At 39.5% G+C, this 21930-nt stretch overlaps 1 protein-coding gene and 1 long non-coding RNA gene across 4 annotated transcripts in view; one reads left to right on the forward strand and one right to left on the reverse strand.

Moving 5' to 3' along the window:
- The window catches only part of LOC143519218 (uncharacterized), a 27537-nt gene extending 18216 nt beyond the window's left edge, over positions 1-9321 (reverse strand). Inside the window, exons 1-3 of the long non-coding RNA XR_013132383.1 lie at positions 9250-9321; positions 7802-7880; positions 6930-7670 (exon numbers count right to left, since the gene is read on the reverse strand). This is a non-coding gene — a long non-coding RNA (uncharacterized LOC143519218). The remainder of the gene's footprint in view (positions 1-6929; positions 7671-7801; positions 7881-9249) is intronic.
- Positions 9322-11301: 1980 nt separating this feature from the next.
- LOC143519219 (sialic acid-binding Ig-like lectin 14) lies at positions 11302-17936 on the forward strand. Of its 3 annotated transcripts, none has more exons than XM_077012421.1 (9): positions 11302-11629; positions 12534-12580; positions 14014-14352; positions 14459-14749; positions 15020-15076; positions 15899-16168; positions 16260-16353; positions 16519-16642; positions 17050-17935. In XM_077012421.1, exons 2-9 carry the CDS (start codon positions 12550-12552, stop codon positions 17080-17082), a joined length of 1239 nt encoding a protein of 412 aa, XP_076868536.1. In that variant the 5' UTR covers positions 11302-11629; positions 12534-12549; the 3' UTR covers positions 17083-17935. The 3 variants fall into 3 exon arrangements, with proteins under 3 accessions (XP_076868536.1, XP_076868535.1, XP_076868537.1); XM_077012420.1 differs by having other exon boundaries at positions 11304-11629; positions 16519-16690; positions 17050-17933; XM_077012422.1 differs by lacking the exons at positions 11302-11629; positions 12534-12580 and having other exon boundaries at positions 14219-14352; positions 14566-14749; positions 16519-16690; positions 17050-17936.
- Positions 17937-21930: the final 3994 nt, after the last annotated feature.

Genomic DNA, 21930 nt, shown 5'->3' on the forward strand with positions numbered 1-21930 from the left:
AGCAGTCAACTGGTACAAAGACAAGACATATATAGACGAACAAACGACCCTCAGGTGAGACGGATCACGGGTCCCGCCCACCTGAGGGACGAACATCACGTGACCAAAAACAGGACATCTGCCGCTGTAAACGAGGGCGACCGGCAGGGCCCCCCCCCCACAACGTAACAGTTCCATTATCGCTGTTTATTGAAAGCTTTTGAGTTAAAGAGGACGAGAAAATACGACCTGTTTGGTTAAAAACACTCCGCCAGTTGAAACAGTTCCATTCAATGGCTCGCTGCTAAACTTACAAAACACTGGAACAGCCTTACCCAATAAATATTATAGAGGTAAATATACACAAAAACAACTGTTGATAAAATTGTATTTATTAAAAATAAAGTACAACAATTATTGATAATGGATTTTACAGTATTAACTTTGTTTCTCTGCATTTCCAGCTCATCCAAATCATTGCTTGTAAAGTAAAATTTTTTTATATAGCACTTATCTTAGACAGCAGTCACAAAGTGCTTTACACAAAACAAGCAGTAAGACAATAAAATGAAATACATTGGTAAATTATCCAAAAGCCAACTAAAAAAGGTAAGTCTTTAATTGCTTTTTAAATGACTCAACCGACTCAGCATCTCTTAGGAACTTTGGCAAAGAGTTCCATAGCCTTGGTGCAGTAACTACAAATGCTCTGTCACCACGAGTTTTAAACGGGAGCAAGGAACCGACAACAAACCTAAGTTGGTTGACCTAAGACAACGTGTGGCTACATGTGGCTTAAGTAACTCGGATAGATACAGTGGAGCCTGGTCATGCAGCGCTCAGTAAGTAAGAGTGAGAATTTTAAAATGTATACGTTGTTTGACCGGAAGCCAGTGCAGGGATGATAATAGTGGAGTAATATGGGATCGTTTATTTGATCGAGTAAGCAGTCTAGCGGCAGCATTTTGTATTGCCTGCAAGCGATTCAAAGCAGACACACTAAGTGAAGTAAATAGGGAATTGCAGTAATCAATGCGAGATGAAATAAAAGCATGAATAAGCATCTCAAGCTCTGAATTTGAGACTACAGATCTAAGTTTGCCAATGTTTCTCAAATGGAAGAAACAAGATTTTGTCAGCTGTTTAACATGTCTATCTAACAACAATGACTGATCAAATATAACACTGAGGTTACGCAGCGTCGTCTGGCTGACTGGGGAAAGAAAACCAAGCGATTGTTTGATCACCGGAGTCACCTTACCAGGAGCAACAATCAAAACTTCTGTCTTTTCTGCATTTAGCTGTAGGAAGTTATTTGACAACCAGTTCCTAATGGCTTCCAAACAGTCAAGTAGCTTATGTAGACTCTGAATTTCGTTCAGTTTAAAGGAGAAGTAAAGCTGAATATCGTCAGCAAACAGATTATAAGTAATATTAAAACCATCGATTATCTGGCACAAGGGAAGCATGTAGAGAGAAAATAACAGAGGACCCAGGACCGAACCCTGCGGAACACCACAGGACAAAAGAACAGAATCAGAGACATAATGATCCATAGTAACAGGAAAGCATCTTTCAGTTAAATAAGATGTAAACCATTTCAATGCTGTACTGGATAAACCTACACAATCTTAGTCTCTTAATTAAGATCTGATGATCTACAGTATCGAATGCAGAACTGAGGTCAAGCAATACTAAAACTGAACAATCACCTACATCAGAAGACATAAGCAGATCATTATAAACCCTCAGCAGAGCCATTTCTGTAGAATGATGTTTACGAAAGCCAGACTGGTACTTATCATATAAATTATATTTTTCCAGAGTAGCAGTGAGTTGATTGGCTACTACCTTCTCTAAGATTTTAGACAAAAATGGAAGTTTAGATATTGGTCTATAGTTTTTAAGCTCTGCAGTATCAAGGTTCAGTTTTTTAATCACTGGCTGGACAGATGCATGTTTAAAATAAGTAGGAACACAACCTGTCAACAACGAAGAATTTATAAGAGCTAAGACTGCAGAGCCTATATCTGGTAAATCTTAAAAAAATAGTGAAGGTGGGATTATATCCAAGGAACTAAATGAAGGTTTAGTTTTCGCGATAATGTCCATCAGATCTCCTAAGATAATGGTTTGAAATGACTCCATAATTATTAAAGAATGTTGTGGAGGAGTGCTAATTGTACACTTCACAGGCAGGATATTAGATTTGATGTTTGTTACCTTATCCACAAAGAAAGATAAAAACCTATTACAATCATCGACTGAGAAGCATGGTAAGGTCGTGTTAGGAGGGACACGTTTTACTATTTGATTTACAGTATCAAATAAAATCCTAGGATTTCTCTTGTAGGATAAAATTTAATTAGCGAATTAGGTCGTTCTGGCAAGGTTTGTAAGCGTGACGAACCTTGGCTCATTGGAGGAATCAGGCTGGTCATTTAAAGCTTCATCCTCCAGTTTCAGATCGAAACAAATGCTTTTGAAGCCAATAGATTTAACAAATGCCCTGTAATTCATTTTGATAATGGGTCATTCCATGTCAGATCAACCAAAATTTGGATTGGTCCCCGCTTGACCACCTCAGAATCCGTTCAAACTTTCCCCATTTGTAGGCAGATATGTTTCATAGAAAAATCCAAATGTTCAAATATTCTGTTCCATGTTCAATATTTCAAGAGTTACAGCCGTTTTTGTAACCCCACCCTCAGACGCATCTTTTGCGAAAGTCGCTAAATAGCAATATTTGAATGTGAATATCTCTAAAACTATTACAGCTAGAAGATTGAAATTATTTATGTATGTTTAGAAACTTGTATACTTGTAATTTATGTACTTTCTGGTGCTGTAAGTTGTGTTGTGTCAATAGAAAAAATTCCTAAAGTTGAAAAAAAAATCAACTAAGAGTCATTTTCACCTGTCATTATCTCATGGATGAAGGCTGATCTATGTTTTATGTTTCAAAGTACTTCCAGTGGCAATGTTGAAGTAATAATTAAGTTGCCTGTATGTGGTCCAGTTTTTGCACAATTTGCTGTCAAATATCTGATTTCACACGTACGGTACCCTTGTTTTGACACTGATTCCCAAAATACCTATATTTATTTTTTCAATTTTTTTGTTTTGTTATATACTTTGATATGTGCTGATTATATGGTAGAAAAATTGGAATGGCCATTTTTGATAGTGGTTTTATTCACCACTGAAAATCACCAATATCATGGAAAAATACCATTCAAAAAAAGAGAAGGAACGGAACATGGAACGGAAATACTTTGGATTTTTCCATGAAACATATCTGCCTATAAATGGGGAAAGTTTGAAGGGATTCTGAGATGGTCAGGTGGGGACCATTGGTTGAGTTGATATGGAATGACCCTAATGTTGCTGCTTGTTTGTAGTTGCGCTGTTTGGCTTGTAAACGCTGCTTCGTTGTAGAGGTCTGCACTCCCGCGGGACCCGACAGAATATCTTGCGGCGCGGGACATAATTTAATTGTTATTGTCGGGGGCGGGAGTTGAAATAGTCCAGGCGATGCGGGAGCGGGACCACATATACATGTAGAAAAATCCCGCAAATTAATAGTCTAGAAAATTATAATAATAACAACGCAATGATTTCCATGCATAAGGAACAGGACGAAAACAACGAATCATTCAGTAAGTAAGCAATAAACTATCCATTATCTCTGAACCGCTTAATCCCGCTAGTCGGGGTCACGGGGGGGCTGGAGCCAATCCCAACATCTCCGGGCGAAGGCAGGGTATACCATGGGCAGGTCGTCAGTCCACCGCATGGCCAACACACACGCACGCACTCACACCTACGGGCAATTTTTTAGCATGATCAATCAACCTAACACGCATGTCTTTGGACTGTGGGAGGAAACCGGAGTACCCGGAGGAAACCCACGCAGGCACAGGGAGAACATGCAAACTCCACACAGAGCAGCCCAGACCGAGAATCAAACCCAGACCGCCTTGCTGTGAGGCGGCAGTGCTAACCACCACACCACCGTGCCGCCCAGCAATAAACAAATTCAAAATATTGGCTAAGCAACTGATCACGTGAACATGAATTGGGCGTCATTTTGTCATTTTGATACAGAAATGGCAGAGACTGTAGACCAGGGGTCGGCAACCTTTGAGACATGGAGTGCCAACTTTAACATGTCCAGTCAATGAGTGTGCCACTATGGCGGCGAGTTTAAATTGTTGACCGAGGAGAGGAGGGGGGGGTGTGTAAATGGACACAAATTAAGTATTATATCGCGATCGATCACCAAGTATAAACGCCTCCGCCGTTCGCGCGAGGTGTGCGTGCGGAGTCGCGCGCTACGGTCACTCGCGAAAGTATAATCCATTAATATAATAATTTATATTAAATTATATATATTTTTGCTGATGCTGGTCCAACGTGTCGCGTGCCAGTGACTATACCTCGATGTGCCAATGGTGGCACGCGTGCCATAGGTTGCCGACCCCTGCTGTAGACGGTCAACCAGTTTCAGCTGTGAAAAATTCAAATAAAACAGGCGAATACACCACAATTAAGCCAACTACAGGAAAGTCTGATGTATGGAAGTCATATTTCATTGTAATTAATGGAGAAGCCAGTGCGGGCGGGAGCAGGACTAAAACAAGCAGGTGCGGGCGGGAGCGGGATTAAAACAAGCGATTTTTTGGCAGGAGCGGGCGGGAGTGGGTCTAAAACAAGCGGGAGCGGGATTAAAAAAGTAGTCCTGTGCAGACCTCTACTTCGTTGCTAGGTTACCTGTATGTGGCGGAGTAATACATGGAGAGCTTCGGTTACAGGGCCTCCCCCCGGCGCACGTCATTTGAAATTCGTCATTTGACAATCCTTCTGTTAGGTCATATAGTATATAATATAGCCACACATCAAAGCTGTTTCTGACAGCTGACTGGTTTATACTTGACGCGTCGCGGGCGGTGCGAGGGTTCGCGCGAAAATGACGTAATCGCAGTGGCACCGCCCGTGTGCGAGGGCCTTGCGCGCTGTCCATTCGCGAGGTCGTGCACCTCTTGACTTTTGTAACTTCGCGCAATGAACAAAGTCATGTTTGCAGGGTTCATACACCTTTATAATGTGGAATTAAAGCACTTGTACTTCACTTTAAAGGTCCATTTCAATATTTTCCAGCACGTTAAACTTAATTAAGTTAAATATTTATACATATACTCGAAATAATTCGCTTTTTATCACATTATTTAATGGTTGTTTATTTTCAAAACGCCCAATCTTAACGTCTTCACGAGAACTGTTCAGTCAGACAGCTATTTGTTGTGAAACGAAGTAGTTACAATTTCAAGCATTTTCAAGTACTTTAGCCTAAATTCCAGCACTTTTCAAACCTGGAACACAATGCAACATTAAAATTCGTCAGGTAAATGTTTTCCTTTCTTTTCTGTGCTCCAGATTTCTGTATTTACTTTAACTATCCACCACTGTATTTCCCGCTGTTGTGCGGGTACCAGCCGGTTACGGTCGGTGCTGGATCAAACCATTTTCCAGTGGGATGCGGGGGTGTATGCACTTAATGGAAAATATGCAGATAGGTAAAAAAAAACATATATTTTAGCCATTGAGTTTATTTAGAGCACAGAATTTTATATTAATGAAAGATTTCAAGATTATTTAAAAATTATAGACTTTAAATAAAAAATAAATAGCTGGGCTCTTTGATGGGCCCCCCTGGCCCTGGGGCCCGGGACAACAGACCCGGTTGTCCCCCCCTGTCGACGGGGCTGCAGACAGGTTCTGGTATCGTGGCTACCCGGCTACGGAACTCAAAAGTGCGGGATCATTTTCCGTAGTCGGGTTCCGAAACGCGTGCAATATCTGCAAGGCAGAACTTGCCTTCCACAGCAGCACAACCGCGATGTACGAGCATGTACCTGAAGCATGTTGTGTCTAATTGTGACAACAATTAGACACAACAATTTAGATTACATCTCTGTAATCTAAATTGCTAGTTAGCTGCTAAAGTTACCATAAACAGAGCGTTAACTTAGTACTTAGCCTACTTATCGCAGGGTTGCCAACTTTTCAAGATCACTTGGAGTGAGATTTGATCTTTTGGGGGGGGGGTAAAATGGACACAAAAATTTAGTATTATATCGCGATTGCCAGTGGTTGTCGCCAGAGCAAACTAGTAACTCATTGAATCATAGATGTGGATCAGAGGTAAATTAGATTTTTTTTCGGCGTGAGAAATCGGGTGTGTGAGTGTGTGAAGACGGTCAAATGCGTGTGTCTCACTCTCAATGCGTGAGAGTTGGCAACCCTGCTTATCGCTGTAGCTGTAAAAGTTAACATTAGTGATGGCGATTTGTTTCATTAGCCTTAGCACGCATTCGTGTATTTTCTGTAACGTCAGTGAGACCAAAACTTTATTTTTGTGAATAACTCCTTAGTTTCAGGTCCCTACCTAATTTGATTTAAATGTAGCGAAGTTTGATGCCAGAGACTAATGAAAGAAAGAAAAACCTAAAAAAAAATTCTTTATTAATGTAGGCCTATTTATTTTTGTGTTTTTTAAGGCAGTGCCTTATCCTTATTTTAATAATTGTTTGTTGCAACAAGCTGCATATTTCATTAAAGGTTTAATGAACTATGATCTTAATTGTTTTTATTTTTAGTTATAGCTGAAATCTAATGATGGTTATATAATAGCAGTTGCATTCTAGTGTATGTTTTATATTCAATTAACGTACAATCCGACTAGTCGACTAATCGTAAAAATTAATCGGTGATTAGTCGACTATTAAAATAATCGTTTGTGGCAGCCCTAGTTTAAATATTTTCTATTAAATATAAAGTTTGCAAGTTTTATTTACAATTTGCACAGCATCATTGTAGTGTTTTTAAATAAAAAAACTCACATGTACATTAACAAATACATAAACAGACATTTTCATAGCTGTACTCACCTGGCATTTGTGATTGGCTAATCTTGAATACTGCCTTACTAGGAGGGTCATCTGGAGTTTTCCATGGTACAGTGTCATCTAATGATCTTCCTCAGCTGCACCAATTACAACTTCCAGATCCAAGTTTTCATCGAATCTCTGGTCATTTTGTTCTTCATCACTGCCTGTAAGGTCAACTGTTGACTGCAAATCTTGCTTGCTCCTCTTTTTTGTACACAGATAGAGTCTCAGCAGCCTCTCTTTGCTTTTCTCATATAACTGATTAACAGTATCTGTGCTGTTGATATCAATCTGAGATGACTGAATCTCTGTGGTGTAGCAAGCTAAATTATTTTTTGTCTTGGACACACCACTGGGGGAAAACAAACTCAGAGCAAGGTCTTTCATTTCCTCTATAGTTGTTTCTTTGTCTACTGTGAGCTGTCTTGTTCCTCCCCCTTTTATTGATTTAACTTGCTTGTATCTTTGCTCGTTTTCATCAAAATCCATCCATCCAACTTATCCGTCTTTTTTGTTTTTGTGCACTTTTATTCCCAATCCATAAATTATTATTTTTCTTAGTAGGATTGCCAGTGCTTTTTTCTGTTGGAGACAGTCTATGTCGCAGTCTTGATAAAATAGACTCCTTCCTGGTGCTGGGGTCAACTGACCTGTTTGTCGACAGAATGCAACAATAGACACTTTAGGAAAATATGTAGTGAGGTCTTTGTCAGCCATCAAGGGGATTACAGATGCATCAATCTGCATATAAAACATATAAAAGCATAAAAGTATATAATTAAATCATGGCCACTATAAAATGTACCTTATTAAAAAATGTAAACTATTAAAAAAATGCCATGCATTCAAACACCTTGTGTAAAATGACTGACCTTTTCATTGTCAAGTTTCTGTATGCATTCCTCAGCAATTTTTCTTTGCCTTAAAAAGCTCTTTAGTTCCTCATCTATTCTGTGAGATACAAATAGTTTGTTATTACCCTAATAGTGTATCCAACATATTATCAGTTTTCCAGTTCCTGTGATTTAGTAAATGCAAGTGTAACAGTATTCCTAAAAAGAAGGCACAGTCTAAATCAGTGTTTCTCAGCCCTGGTCCTGGACATCCAATGCTTTGCACATTTCAGTATTTTCCGTGCTTTAACACACCTACTACAAATAAAGTACAAGAACTAAGGGGTTGTTAATGAGCTGTCAAGTTGGACAATAAACGTTTGGAGAAAAAACACTAAAAGTGCAGGACAGTGGGGTTCTAGGACCAGGGTTGAGAAACACTGTCTAAAGCCAGATTTTAGAAATTGGGTGCTTTGCTGACAGCTCACACTGTATGTTCACACTGTAGGCAACACTGACCTGAGGAGACACTGCATGTGAAACGTAGCCCATACAGACTACTCAGCTTACTCAGCTGTGTGCACAAAACACTGGGGCTAAATCTCAAAAGACACCCTGCTCCCTACCAGTGACGGAGCTAGACTTTTTTTCAAGGGGTGGCCAAAGGGTGACCAAGGCTTTATCAGAGGGGTCCATATACAAATGATGAACGAAAGGAAACACACATTTTCTCTTAAAATGACCATTTCCAGTGGGGTGGCACTAGGGGTGGCAAGAGCTCTGTTGGCGGTGGCAATTGCCACCACTGCCCCCCCTTTGGCTCCGCCACTGCTCCCTACATAGTGCGCTACGCAGGGTACGTGGCTTCACACAACACTGATACACAGCAGGGCATCAATGATCAGTGATTTAGAAGCCAGAATTTAGGAACAAGTGGGATTTAGACATGGATAAACTGCTAAAACAGTTAGCCTAGCTAATTTTACTAAACTGAACCAAAACTGAATATCAGACAAACTACAAACCAACTTCAATAAAGCACCATATTAACACAGCATATATGGACGTATGTGCAGCAAATGTTGACTTTTTCACCGTTATTTAGCAAGTTTAGCAAGCAGCTTTTTTTGAGCAGCAGTAGTGAGTGAGTGTAGGTGTTAATAAACAGAACTCATAATGAAATTACATGGAAGTGTTATCACCAGTCATGGTATTAAATAACATGCTACTATAAAACGGTAACAGTTGCTGCAAAAATGGTAAAATACCAGCCCCAAAAGATAGCAGCCATAAACGGCCCTGTGGCAGTTAACATAGCAAAATCCCGGTTTAGCATAGGGGATTCAACAAAACATTGGCATTTAGCTGCCTTGACAGTATGACCATCAGTATTTTACACATTATTAGAATGCGGTGAAGGGTTACATGCGTTGTATTAAATTGCATGAACAAGCTTAACTAGCATTTGATGAATTTAATATACATACTTTCAATTGCTGCAGAGCTGGAAGATCGTGACCACGAGTTTAATAAAAACGTGTGCACGAAACTGCGGTAAAGTTGGTTTCACGTTCGCATATTCAGAATTCGTTCTTCAATAGCTTTAAGACAGTTATAACAAAAGTGCCAAAATATTAAAATTCTAATTTCTGGCAACATGAACAACCACATACAACTCTGTTTACGTCAGGAATATGCGTATTTAAATTGTAGATAACATGTTATTTTAAATGTGTACTGCTGTCACCTCTGCAACGTCTAAGGCACCATCTACAAATTACCTTAACACGGTTAACACGGACGCAAGTGGCGGTCTTAAAGGTTTCAGAGCACTGCGCACTGTTTTTTTTCTTTCTATAATATCAATAGCTTTTCAATGGTCCACCATAAGACCACCAAACAAGTTGTTTTCCACAAAGTGCATTCTAAAGAACAACCTACAACTCAGATATGGGTATTTCTACCTCTTACCTATTTGTGGTGGTGAGTTTCTGTCTAACAATTTCAATAGCTTTTAAATGGTCCATCATAAGACCATAAAACAACTTGTTATGTATTAAGTGCATCCTAAACAACAACCTACAATGCTTATATGTGTATTTCTACCTCTTGTCTATTTGTGGTGGTGAGTTTTAATCTTATAATTTCAATAGCTTTTAAATGGTGCATCATAAGTGCATCAATCAAGTTCTACTACATAAAGTGCATCCTAATCAACAACCTACAACACAGATATGGGTATTTCTATCTCTTACCTCTTTGTGGTGGTGAGTTTTTATCTAAGAATTTCAATAGCTTTTAAACGGTCCATCATAAGACCACCAGTCAGGTTGTATTACATAAAGTGCATCTTAAACAACAACCTACAATTCAAATATTAATATTTCTACCTCGTACCTATTTGTGGGGGTGAGTTTTTATCTAAGAATTTCAATAGCTTTTAAACGGTCCATCATAAGAGCACCAAACAAGTTGTATTACATTAAGTACATCCTATACAACAACCTACAAGTTGTAGGTTGTTGTGGTGAGTTTTTATCTTATAATTTCAATAGCTTTAAAACTGTCCATCATAAGATCATAAAATCACTTGTTATATATTAAGGGCATCTTAAGCAACAACCTACAACTCCCATATGGATATTTCTACCTAAAAGTTGTAGGTTTTTATTTAGGGTGCACTTTGTATAATACAACTTGTTTGGTGGTCTTATGATGGACCAATTAAAAGCTATTGAAATTATAAGATAAAAACTCACCACCACAAATAGACAATAGGTAGAAATACACATATAAGCATTGTAGGTTGTTGTTTAGGATGTCCTTAATATATAAGAACTTGTTTTATGGTCTTATGATGGACCGTTTAAAAGCTATTGAAATTCTTAGATTAAAACTCACCCCCACAAATAGGTAAGAGGTAGAATTATCCATATTTGAGTTGTAGGTTGTTGTTTAAGATGCCCTTAATATATTAGAACTTGTTTGGTGGTCTTATGATGGACTATTTAAAAGCTATTGAAATAATAAGACAACAATGGACTACAACAAATAGATAACAGCTATGAATACCCATCTCTGACGTATAGATTGTTATTTAGGATGCACTTTGTGTAATACAACTTGTTTGGTGATCTTATGATGGACCATTGAAAAGCTATTGAAATTATTGGAAAAAAAACAGTGTGCAGTGCTCTGGGGCCTTTACTACCGCCACTTGCATGCGTGTTAACCGTGTTAATGTAATTTGTAGACGGTGCCTTAGACGCGGTCACAATAGTACATTTTAAATAAAATGTTGTCTACAACTTAAAATATATATATTCCTGGTGTAAACAAAGTTGTAGGTATTTGTTTTGTATGCCAGAAATAAGAATTTGCACATTTTGGCACTTTTGCTGATACTGTCTTAAAATTATTGAAGAAAGAATTGCGAATATGCGAACGTGAAACCAACTTTACCGCAGTCTCTGACTGTAGCTTGTCAAGGTACTGACAGTAAGCCCTCTTGTGTGAGCTTTGAGATTCGTGTGGTTTTTCGTCTTGAGAACTACTCCATATATTTCATCACCTGTTTCCACTACAAGAGTAGTCTTTCTCGTATAGTCATATTTTTAAAAATCCCATACAGGACTCGCAGTTTTCTCCCAACTTTTGTTGTAATTTTGCAGATGTCCTGAACCATTTGCTGTGTGCAGTGTGTATAACTGAGCATGACTCAGTGTGGTCAAATTGTGAACTTGGTAGGGTAGGCTGTTCTTCAGGAAGCTAAACTTCTGCTTCTGTAGAAATATTTTACATAAAGAAAGAAACCAAAAGACAAAAATTTATTTGCCCGCAATAGTACAGTGTCTACTGCAGCAGAAGGTAAGAAACCAATGGTGATAAAATTAATATAAAATGAATGTATATTAAAGAGTCTGCATGAGATATGTGTCTGTGTGTGCGCAATGTGGTGCTTCACAGCATAAACATGAAACCCTTATATAAAACAATAAATAAAATATTTTAAAGCATAAAAATTAACATAGATTCACAATGAAAAAAACTAAATGAATAAGGCTTGAATACAGGAATATTCTTTTCTTCAGTTGAACTTAAAAAAAAAATTAATACTTTTTGGTATATATGGTATAGTATAGTATTTATCTATACTTCTAATTTTACGCTTTCTTTAGATTTGTTAAAACAGCAGAAAATAATGGTAACAAAAGTGAAATGTAAAAAAATAAAGCAAACAGTAGTATGCTAAATGCCTTATTAATGTCTACAGACAGAAGATGTTTACATTTTTTAAAAGTAGTTGTTCCGCTTTTCATGTAATTAACACTAAAATATTTAGTAGTCAGTATTTGATGGTCTCAGTACCCTAGACAGAGTGAGATTCAGGAGGTTGCAAAAAGAAATAAATGTCTAAAATAAAAACAGAATAGTCAACTTTAAAGAAACAGAATGTAGTGATGGGAGAATGGAGAGATTTTATAAAATGTATAATAAGAACATAGTCTAAGTACCAACTTCATGCTTATTTGGCAGAGACAGATTAACTAGTCTTGACTGCTTAGTTCTAATTTGGTCATTGCTTTTGTACCACCTGGGATGGTGTCTGGTTTTGCATGTTTTAAAGTATTCAATACAATAATACGGCCAAGCCTTATTATTACAAGAGATTTAAACTGAGTTGCACTGAGAATCAGCAGCCTCCACTGAAGCCAGATATGCTACTTCAGCATTACTCATCGTCCTGTGTGTTTCTACATTTCCTTTTCAGGATTCAGTGTCCAGTAATGGATAGAGTGCTTAAACTCTTCCTAACAGGTAAAAAGCAACTGATCATGACTTGAGTGGAATGATATTACTTGACATGTCTTAACTCCCCAAGTACAGGCTCAGTGACCACATAGAAACCAGCAGATCAAAACATACTTTCTACTCCACTGTAAAAAAAATCTCCTGGATAAATTGCTGTAAAATCCTTACCCCTTCACCTAGACGCTCCATTTAAATGTTAAATGGTTGTGAATCTTGTCCTTTCTGGCACTCCAAGATATCTAATAATTTCATCAATTATTTTTAGAGTTATGAGCCCTAGGCACAGAATTTGTTTGGCCCTAGGCACAGAAAATTGCCCCATTGTCTCCCATATAAATTTCTCAAAATCAGAATGGGCTTTTTCACAGTTTGCCTCTATATTTAACTCATAAATCAAACAGCATTGGGTCAAACAACACACAATTATAACAAAATCATCAGCAAGGGATTCTCTCTCATATAACCTCTTTGGTTAAGCGATAAGTTAAATATGTCCCAAACTATGACCGTTTGTTCAGAGGGTGCAAATCAGATTAAACAAGGCTTCTCCATTCAGAGAAGCAGTTGACAGTTATTTTTGATTGTTTCTGCCCCCTCCCCCCACACAAGCAGGCCCACATACATACATCTCTCTCATACCCACTCCACATACACACATATACACCACACAGACACACACATACATACATCTCTATCATACCCACTCCACATACACACATCTGTCTCATACCCACTTCACATACACACATTTACACCACACAGACACACACATACATACATCTCTCTCATACCCACTCCACATACACACATCTCTCTCATACACTCTCCACATACACACATACACCACACAGACACACACATACATATATCTCTCTCATACTGACAGTACACAGACACACACATACCTAAGGAGGTGTTGTCATACAATACACACTGCACACTTTCATGCACATCACACTATAAACACTATACACTTTCATGCACATCACACATCATATACAACATATACACCATACACACTACACAACTTCATACACACCGCATACATTACCACACACCATACACAGCTTCACACACACTAAACTCTACAAACATTACACACCTTTTCACATTCATTATTAATTTGGGTGTGGACATTTACAGCACATAGTCCAAAAAGAAGAACATGCAGTCCTATATGTCCAGGATTTCCAGGACTGGTATAACTGCCCAAGCAGACCTAAACTAAACTAAAAAACACTTTTGTTTGATCTTGGAATAGTGACAGTTCATTAGTGCATGCTGTTTTTATATCCACCGTGGAAGTAAAATGGAAGCTTCACTCTCTGAAACCAACCTCTAAAAGATCTGTAGTGATCTAGTTAAGACCATCCAGCACTAAATATCTGTAGTGATCTAGTGCAGCTGAATAAACTCCACACTCTCTCATGTCTCTCCAGCTTCACTACTGAGCTGCTCATGTCACTGCTCGAAGGTGCAGGTGCCAAAATCTGTCACGGCCATCCAGGGAAACTGTGTGGTGGTGCCATGCAGGACCGGCCCTCATACACATGCGACCTGGTACAAGTATCAGCGCTCTGGCTACCCAACAGTGTATTCTACAAACACTAAGGATATAATACATCAGTTTAGAGGAAGGACATCACTCCTGGGAAATGCTACTCAGGGAAATTGTAGCTTAAAGATTAACAATGTTCATCAAGAGGATCATGGAATCAGTGTTTATGTATGGATCAATCCTGGAAAGATATATGGAGATTACACAGAGATAAAAGTTTGTAAGTATACAAGAAGAAACAATGTCCAAAACTGGATTTGGTCCCAGAAAATCATATCAATCACTCAATTTTACCATCAATTTTATCATCTATGCTTTTCATGTAGCACCACCCTCAGAGGCTGGCATTACTGTAGAAAGCACACAAGTGGAGGGAAGGCTGTTTTCTGCCAACTGCACCATCCGACACTCCTGTCCCGTGTCTCCACCTCAGCTGGAATGGTTGGGCCTGTCTTCTGTGTCTAACGAGGTCACCACTACACAGGACTCAGGCGGCTTGTGGGTATCTGTGGCACACGCTCAGTTCAGTGCCAGCCGTGGAGACCAGGGCAAGAGGCTCTCATGCAGGAGAATGCCAGATGGAAACCCTGTGACTGCTGATCCTCTTCATATCTCATGTGAGTGAAGACCACACTAATGCACTTTACTCACACTACACCATCAAACATTTTGAAAACGTAAATTATATATCATGTTATGTGGCAGAGGAAATCATGAGATTCAATTTAATTAATTGTTCAAAACAAAACCTTAAAAATGCATCCATGAATTTGAATCCATTGATTGAACTGCTAAACTCTAATTGAGATGAACTCTGTATACAGTTGCATAATCTCCTTTGTAGGCTATATGAATATAAACAGTTTATATATTCTGCATTTCTGTAGATGCCCCAAGAAATGTGAACATAAATATCAGGGGAACAATGCCTGTGGTTGAGGGAGGTAAGATCTCATTAACATGCAGTACTGACAGCAACCCTCCAGCAACCAACTATAAGTGGTTCATCATCCAAAAGAATAGCACCATTGACCACAAGACAAGACATTTACTGCTTCAAGATGTCAGGCGAGATATAAAAGTTTTCTGCATGAATCACACCAGCTTCACACCGTTGATTCACGGGTTTCAAGGGTGATGGCAGCAAAGCAAACTGAAAAATGTCTCAAGGCGAGACCAACAGCTACTCACAGTGGATGTACAAAGGTCAAACAGCAGTTCTGACAGGCAACATTAATACAATGATTATTTCGTTACATTATTAAGTACAATGGATTCAATAAAATCTGCAGATTTATCAAGTCCTATATTTGGTACAACAGATGTTTTTCAGGTAGAAATTTACTAAGCCTGAATTAGTGTTCGGAACTGGAGTCTGACATGTTGGCCTCTGGGAATTATTGTTGTTCTATATGTACAGTGACTTATGGTGAGAAATTATTTAGCACATGAGGACAGGCCCTTTAATTTGAGCTTAATGAAACAGTATATTCATACAGTGGCAGAGTTTGCATTCATGCTGCTAAGGACCCACAGCTGTATGCGCTATGAACAGATCTGAAAATGTATGCCCAGGGAACAAGGTAAAGGGTTTGCACATGGTGCTTTGTCCTAGAGCCTTGAAGAGCGAGACTGTGACTGTTATAGTACTAGTGTTTGTGTACTAGTACTTTGATAGTACTAGTACCTGGCTGAGTGGCACAGCAGATTTGGCGATTCTGAGATTGTGTTGCTGATGACTTTCTGTCCGACTCCCTGTGTCTCAGTCCCTCCCACCATCCTGCCAGACTCCGCCTGCTGGGAGAGGGAGGGAGCTCTGCACTGCATGTGCTGGGTGGAGGCGGAGCCAAACGCCAGCATCTCTTGGACCGTTGATGGAAGAAATGCCGTCCCTCCACACTTTAACGTGACGAATAACTCTACAGGAAGAATGACAGTGTCAGTGATGACAGGACCAGCAGGCCACGCTGTAACATGTGAGGCAGTGAACTACTTGGGCAATGACACGTACCAGGTGTCTGGTATCACTGTACAAGGTACTGAATATTTCTCACTGGTCTGCAGGGGAGCAGGAGAAAGATGTGGCTGCTTGATGTTCTGGGTATGTCCTTATTCTGTTGTTTCCAGGGATTGCTGGATTGAACTATTTGATTCTGGCTGCCATAGTTTTCATCGTCCTTGGAATGGTCATCATAGCTGTTCACAAAAGACTAAAAAAGAGGTAATTTTGCAAGATTAATTTATCTGGTCACAATGACATTGAGATAGTGCTGAGCTAAATCTATTATACTCTTATACTCACTTAACACAAATTAAAATTAACACAGGTCCCTGGGAAGGAATTTTTTTAAAGATGTTTCTAAGGAATGTGGTTTTGTTTATTTAGGAAGTTCACAGGGTCACATGAAACCCAGACCAAGGCCCAGCAGATAAACACCTATAATTTGGACAATGATGACAATATCTATGCAAATGCTGCATCAGGAGATGGTTTTTACAGGCACACCAAGGTGTGTTCACAGGTTCCAGAGGTATCAACAGCACACTGCCCCCAAAAGGTAGTATAGTTCTCTACACTTAGTAATGTGGTGGTTTCTCAGGTCCAGTACTGTGGCATTAGCTATGTTCTGCACACCTTTGCCTTTTCCTATAGTAACACTTGACTCCAACTCACTTCTAAATTAATTATCTAATTATTAGGCCTGTCATGGGAGTAGAGTGACATTATAGACATTATAGTTTCTATAGTGATCACCAACACTACGGAGTCTTGTGAATGTTTCATAGCTATAGCTGTTAATTTTTTGGGTTATAGGCCACCAGAGCAATAAAAAAGCATAAAGATTGGAAAAAGGATAATGTGTGGAATTGATTATATACTGATGGTTTAGGTCATGGTGTGTTCTCTCTTTGTTAGGATGACATGTCCAATATCTACCTGAACGAATGAGACCCTGTTGAATTCGTGATGGCCTTCCTGTCTATTATTAAGCTTCAGTATCTACTTGCTACCTTGCTGATGGACTCCAGGACCTCTACATCTTGCCAGGTGGGAACTAGATTCTGTGTTTTCTTGTCAGAAGACGAGACTTTAGCGATCAGTTCCTCCAGCTCCAGCGCCCCCTGGATCATTTTTTGCCTGGACCCCCACCTGGAGACTCTATTATCAGCTGTGGCCAAGGCTCTTCTCCCTTTCCAGCTAAATGAACCTGCTGACAACCTTCTTGCACAAAGCTACAGCACAATCGACACACAGATCTTTCACACTTCTTTGTGTTGGAGTAGAGAAACATTTGTAGAAAAGAAATGTCATCAGTTCATCAGTTAGTGCTGAGGCATACATAAACATACTTAGCCTAAAAATAACACACTTAGCCTACTTAAGTTCATTAAACACAAATTCTAATGCACAACATCTTTACAAAAATTTCAAATAATTTCAGTTCCAATAATTTCAAACAACTACTACTAATAATAATAATACTAACTACAGGTACAATGCAATTTTTCATAATTTATTTCCATATTTTTCCCATAATATGCTTTCTGGTTTAATTTTTGACCACATGTGCTGAGAACTGCTATAGCAGCATACATGATCAATGGCAGAGCAGTGTGTGTGTGTGTCAATTGATTGTTCTGCAAACAATTTCTGGTGAACCTGACAGTTTGGGGAATTTCTTAAATGATTGTAATTATTGAGGTTGTTCCTTTTGTGATTATGAAGTAAAATGTATACAACACGAGTAGGTGTTTGTGGTATTTATTATACCTTTGGTCATAAATATTACATGTGAAATCATTAGACAGTACATTTAACAGTGTTGTATAAAGTATTAGAGACCCATACTTAAGTAAAAGTACAAGTACTCGGTCAAAAAATTGACTTGAGTAGAAGTCAGTGTTCTTTAAAAACTTTACTTAAGTAGAAGTACAGAAGTATTCAGCATTTTTGTACATAAGTATTGCAAGTAGTTTACTATAAAATGTATTACTCAAGTACTGAAAGTAAAAAGTACAAGTATTGTGTTTTGAATTAAAGAAGTTTGATTATCAATTGTTTTTATATATCACTTACAAATCAAAGACGTCAAAGACCACAAACACAAGTGTTCTGTATGTACAAACAAGTAGCAACTTAAATTGGGCTTAACACTTCGTACACAAAAAACAGATAACCTATGTCCCGCTACGTCGTAGGTTTGACGCAGAAGTACCAGTTCGCCTTAATTTAGCTGAGAAAACGAGGTATATTTTGGACGTAAAATCCGTCCGTTGGATTCTAAGGGTGAGCCTACTGCCCTGCGTTTACCCCCAATAAATGACCTTACCCTATAAAAACACTACACTATAAAAATGGGCACATGATTAGTCAGCATGAAAAGAGACACGGCTTACTGTTGCTAAAAACACAACATCGCCTTTATGATTGCCAGCTAATGTTAAGTGAAAACTGCAGCACGTCATGAACATAATTAGGTTAGTTAGCTTAGATATATAACCTAACTACCTCTTACTGATAGCTCAAGCTGGTGTGTGTTCTGTGTGTTATATTTGTAACTTACATTGATGTGTTTCTTCAAGTTCGAAGGTGAATTTTTGAAGGCCAATATTTCACCCTCTTTAGGGAGGCAGAGATGGCACTTCATCCTATAGGAATTTACTTTCACTCCAGCAAACGCAAACACTGTTTCTAGGTAGGGCCAGGGTGGTCTCCTTCCTCACCGCCAAGATCACTCAATGTTGAAGGTGTGGAAGGTGCCAATATACACTGCTCAAAAAAAATAAAGGGAACATTCAAATAACACATCCTAGATCTGAATGAATGAAATATTCTCATTGAATACTTTGTTCTATACAAAGTTGAATGTGCTGACAACAAAATCACACAAAAATTATCAATGGAAATCAAATTTATTAACCAATGGAGGCCTGGATTTGGAGCCACACACAAAATTAAAGTGGAAAAACACACTACAGGCTGATCCAACTTTGATGTAATGTCCTTAAAACAAGTCAAAATGAGGCTTTGTATTGTGTGTGGCCTCCACGTGCCTGTATGACCTCCCTACAACGCCTGGGCATGCTCCTGATGAGGTGGCAGATGGTCTCCTGAGGGATCTCCTCCCAGACCTAGACTAAAGCATTCGCCAACTCCTGGACAGTCTGTGGTGCAACGTGACGTTGGTGGATGGAGCGAGACATGATGTCCCAGATGTGCTCAATCGGATTCAGGTCTGTGGAACGGGTGGGCCAGTCCATAGCTTCAATGCCTTCATCTTGCAGGAACTGCTGACACACTCCAGCCACATGAGGTCTAGCATTGTCCTGCATTAGGAGGAACCCAGGGCCAACCGCACCAGCATATGGTCTCACAAGGGGTCTGAGGATCTCATCTCGGTACCTAATGGCAGTCAGGCTACCTACCTCTGGTGAGCACATGGAGGGCTGTACGGCCCTCCAAAGAAATGCCACCCCACACCATTACTGACCCACTACCAAACCGGTCATGCTGAAGGATGTTGCAGGCAGCAGATTGCTCTCCACGGCATCTCCAGACTCTGTCACGTCTGTCACATGTGCTCAGTGTGAACCTGCTTTCATCTGTGAAGAGCACAAGGCGCCAGTGGCGAATTTGCCAATCCTGGTGTTCTCTGGCAAATGACAAGCGTCCTGCATGGTGTTGGGCTGTGAGCACAACCCCCATCTGTGGACGTCGGGCCCCCATACCATCCTCATGGAGTCGGTTACTAACCGTTTGTGCAGACACATGCACATTTGTGGCCTGCTGGAGGTCATTTTGCAGGGCTCTGGCAGTGCTCCTCCTGTTCCTTCTTGCACAAAGGCGGAGGTAGCGGTCCTGCTGCTGGGTTGTTGCCCTCCTATGGCCTCCTCCACGTCTCCTGGTGTACTGACCTGTCTCCTGGTAGCGCCTCCAGCCTCTGGACACTACGCTGACAGACACAGCAAACCTTCTTGCCACAGCTCGCATTGATGTGCCATCCTGTATGAGCTGCACTACCTGAGCCACTTGTGTGGGTTGTAGAGTCCGTCTCATGCTACCACGAGTGTGAAAGGACCACCAACATCAGCCAGAAAGCATAGGTACTGAGAAGTTGTCTGTGGTCCCCACCTGCAGAACCACTCCTTTATAGGGGGGTCTTGCTAATTGCATCTCATTTCTACCTGTTGTCTATTCCATTTGCACAACAGCAGGTGAAATTGATTCACAATCAGTGTTGCTTCCTAACTGAACAGGGGTGGGTTTCCCGAAACGTTCTTAGCGCTAAGTACTTCTTAAACTCATACGTTTCATACAAGGTTACGAAGTACTTAGCGCTACGAACGTTTCGGGAAACCCACCCCAGGTTGGTTTCACAGAAGTGTGGTTGACTTGGAGTTATATTGTGTTAAATGTTCCCCAGCAATTCTATACAAAAAACTCTCCCAGTGCCATATTTTTACCCTAAACAAACTAATTGGATGGAAAAACGTCCACAATCTGGCAACCCTGGTCGTAAATGTAGCAGGGTTTTCCATCCACCGAGTTTTTGCGCATTTTGAAAATGCGCATGAAAAAAGCTGGATGGAAAAAACCAAAATTCGAAAAAAGCTTCAAATATCGCAAAAAGATTTTTACGCTAGGAGGAGGTGGAAAGTTAGACTATCGCATCGCCAAAATTCGGAAAAACTGGATGGAAAAGGGTTTTTCGCATAAACGATGACGTGCCTCAAGTCATGTGGTTCTGTACATGATCGCGATGTAAAGATGACAAATGCATACAAAAACAGTTCTGGAGAGAGCAAAAATTGAATTTAACTTCTCCATGTATAGAAAAGAAAAAGAAAAAAATGTTTCAAAACCTCAACGTGCAAAAATGCGTAACTGCCAGATGGACGTAAAACCACTATTGTTTGGCGTCCTCTCACGTGATCTAAAGTTTATTCGCAAAACTATAATGAATGGAAACAAGGCTTAATTCGCATTTATTTCTGCCGAAACTTGGAAATTGCGCATTATTTTTTCGAAAGGTTTGGATGGAAACCCGGGCTCACTTTCGAATTAAATGCCTGAAGTAAATGACAATGAAGCGACAGCACGACTCCAGAGCTGAAAAGCGGAGGAAAAAACAAAAAGATGATGCCCGTGCAACACTTGCTGGTAAGTACGTGTTAAAGTTTTAAATTGTTTGATTACTTAATGTTATAGCCTGCAAGAAGTGTACCCAAATCTGTGGATTCTTCTCAGAATCATCTTGACTCTTCCGGTCACAGTTGCATCTGCTGAGCGTAGTTTCTCCAAACTGAAACTTATTAAACATATGTACGGTCAACAATGGGACAGGAGCGTTTAAGTGGCCTTGCCGTCATCAGCATCAATGCTGAAGTAGCACATAGTCTATCTTTTGGTGACCTCATTAGTGATTTTGCTGCCGGTGATTTTGCTGACCTCCCTGACCAGTTATGCTTAGGGCCTCCAAAACCTTAGCAGCAGCCCTGTGTTTATAATTGTAACGAGTAACTATACAGCAAGTAAAAATGTATCGGAGTATTAAACTGTATGGAAAATATGTAGTGAAGTGAAAGTGGAAGTAATAGAAAAATATAATACTCCAGTAAAGTACAGATACAGCATTTTAGTACTTAAGTACAGTAATGAAGTAGTTCTACTTCGTTACTATACAACTCTGCCATTTAACAGTCTTTTTTCATGGCAAAAACCATCAAATTTTCAATAGATTTGTATTGTGAAACAATGGTTCTTTTTATGGTAAAACTTGTATTTGTACTGTAAAAT

The sequence above is a fragment of the Brachyhypopomus gauderio genome, chromosome 7 (assembly GCF_052324685.1).
Source record: "Brachyhypopomus gauderio isolate BG-103 chromosome 7, BGAUD_0.2, whole genome shotgun sequence".
Lineage (NCBI taxonomy): Eukaryota > Metazoa > Chordata > Actinopteri > Gymnotiformes > Hypopomidae > Brachyhypopomus > Brachyhypopomus gauderio.

Bases quoted from the DNA above. Each gene is read 5' to 3' on its own strand.
- LOC143519219 (XM_077012420.1), top strand. From the start codon at position 12,550: ATGGATAGAGTGCTTAAACTCTTCCTAACAG. The intron at 14,353-14,458 runs GTAAGTATACAA...CTTTTCATGTAG, and splicing joins TTACACAGAGATAAAAGTTT to CACCACCCTCAGAGGCTGGC. The intron at 14,750-15,019 runs GTGAGTGAAGAC...GCATTTCTGTAG, and splicing joins TGATCCTCTTCATATCTCAT to ATGCCCCAAGAAATGTGAAC.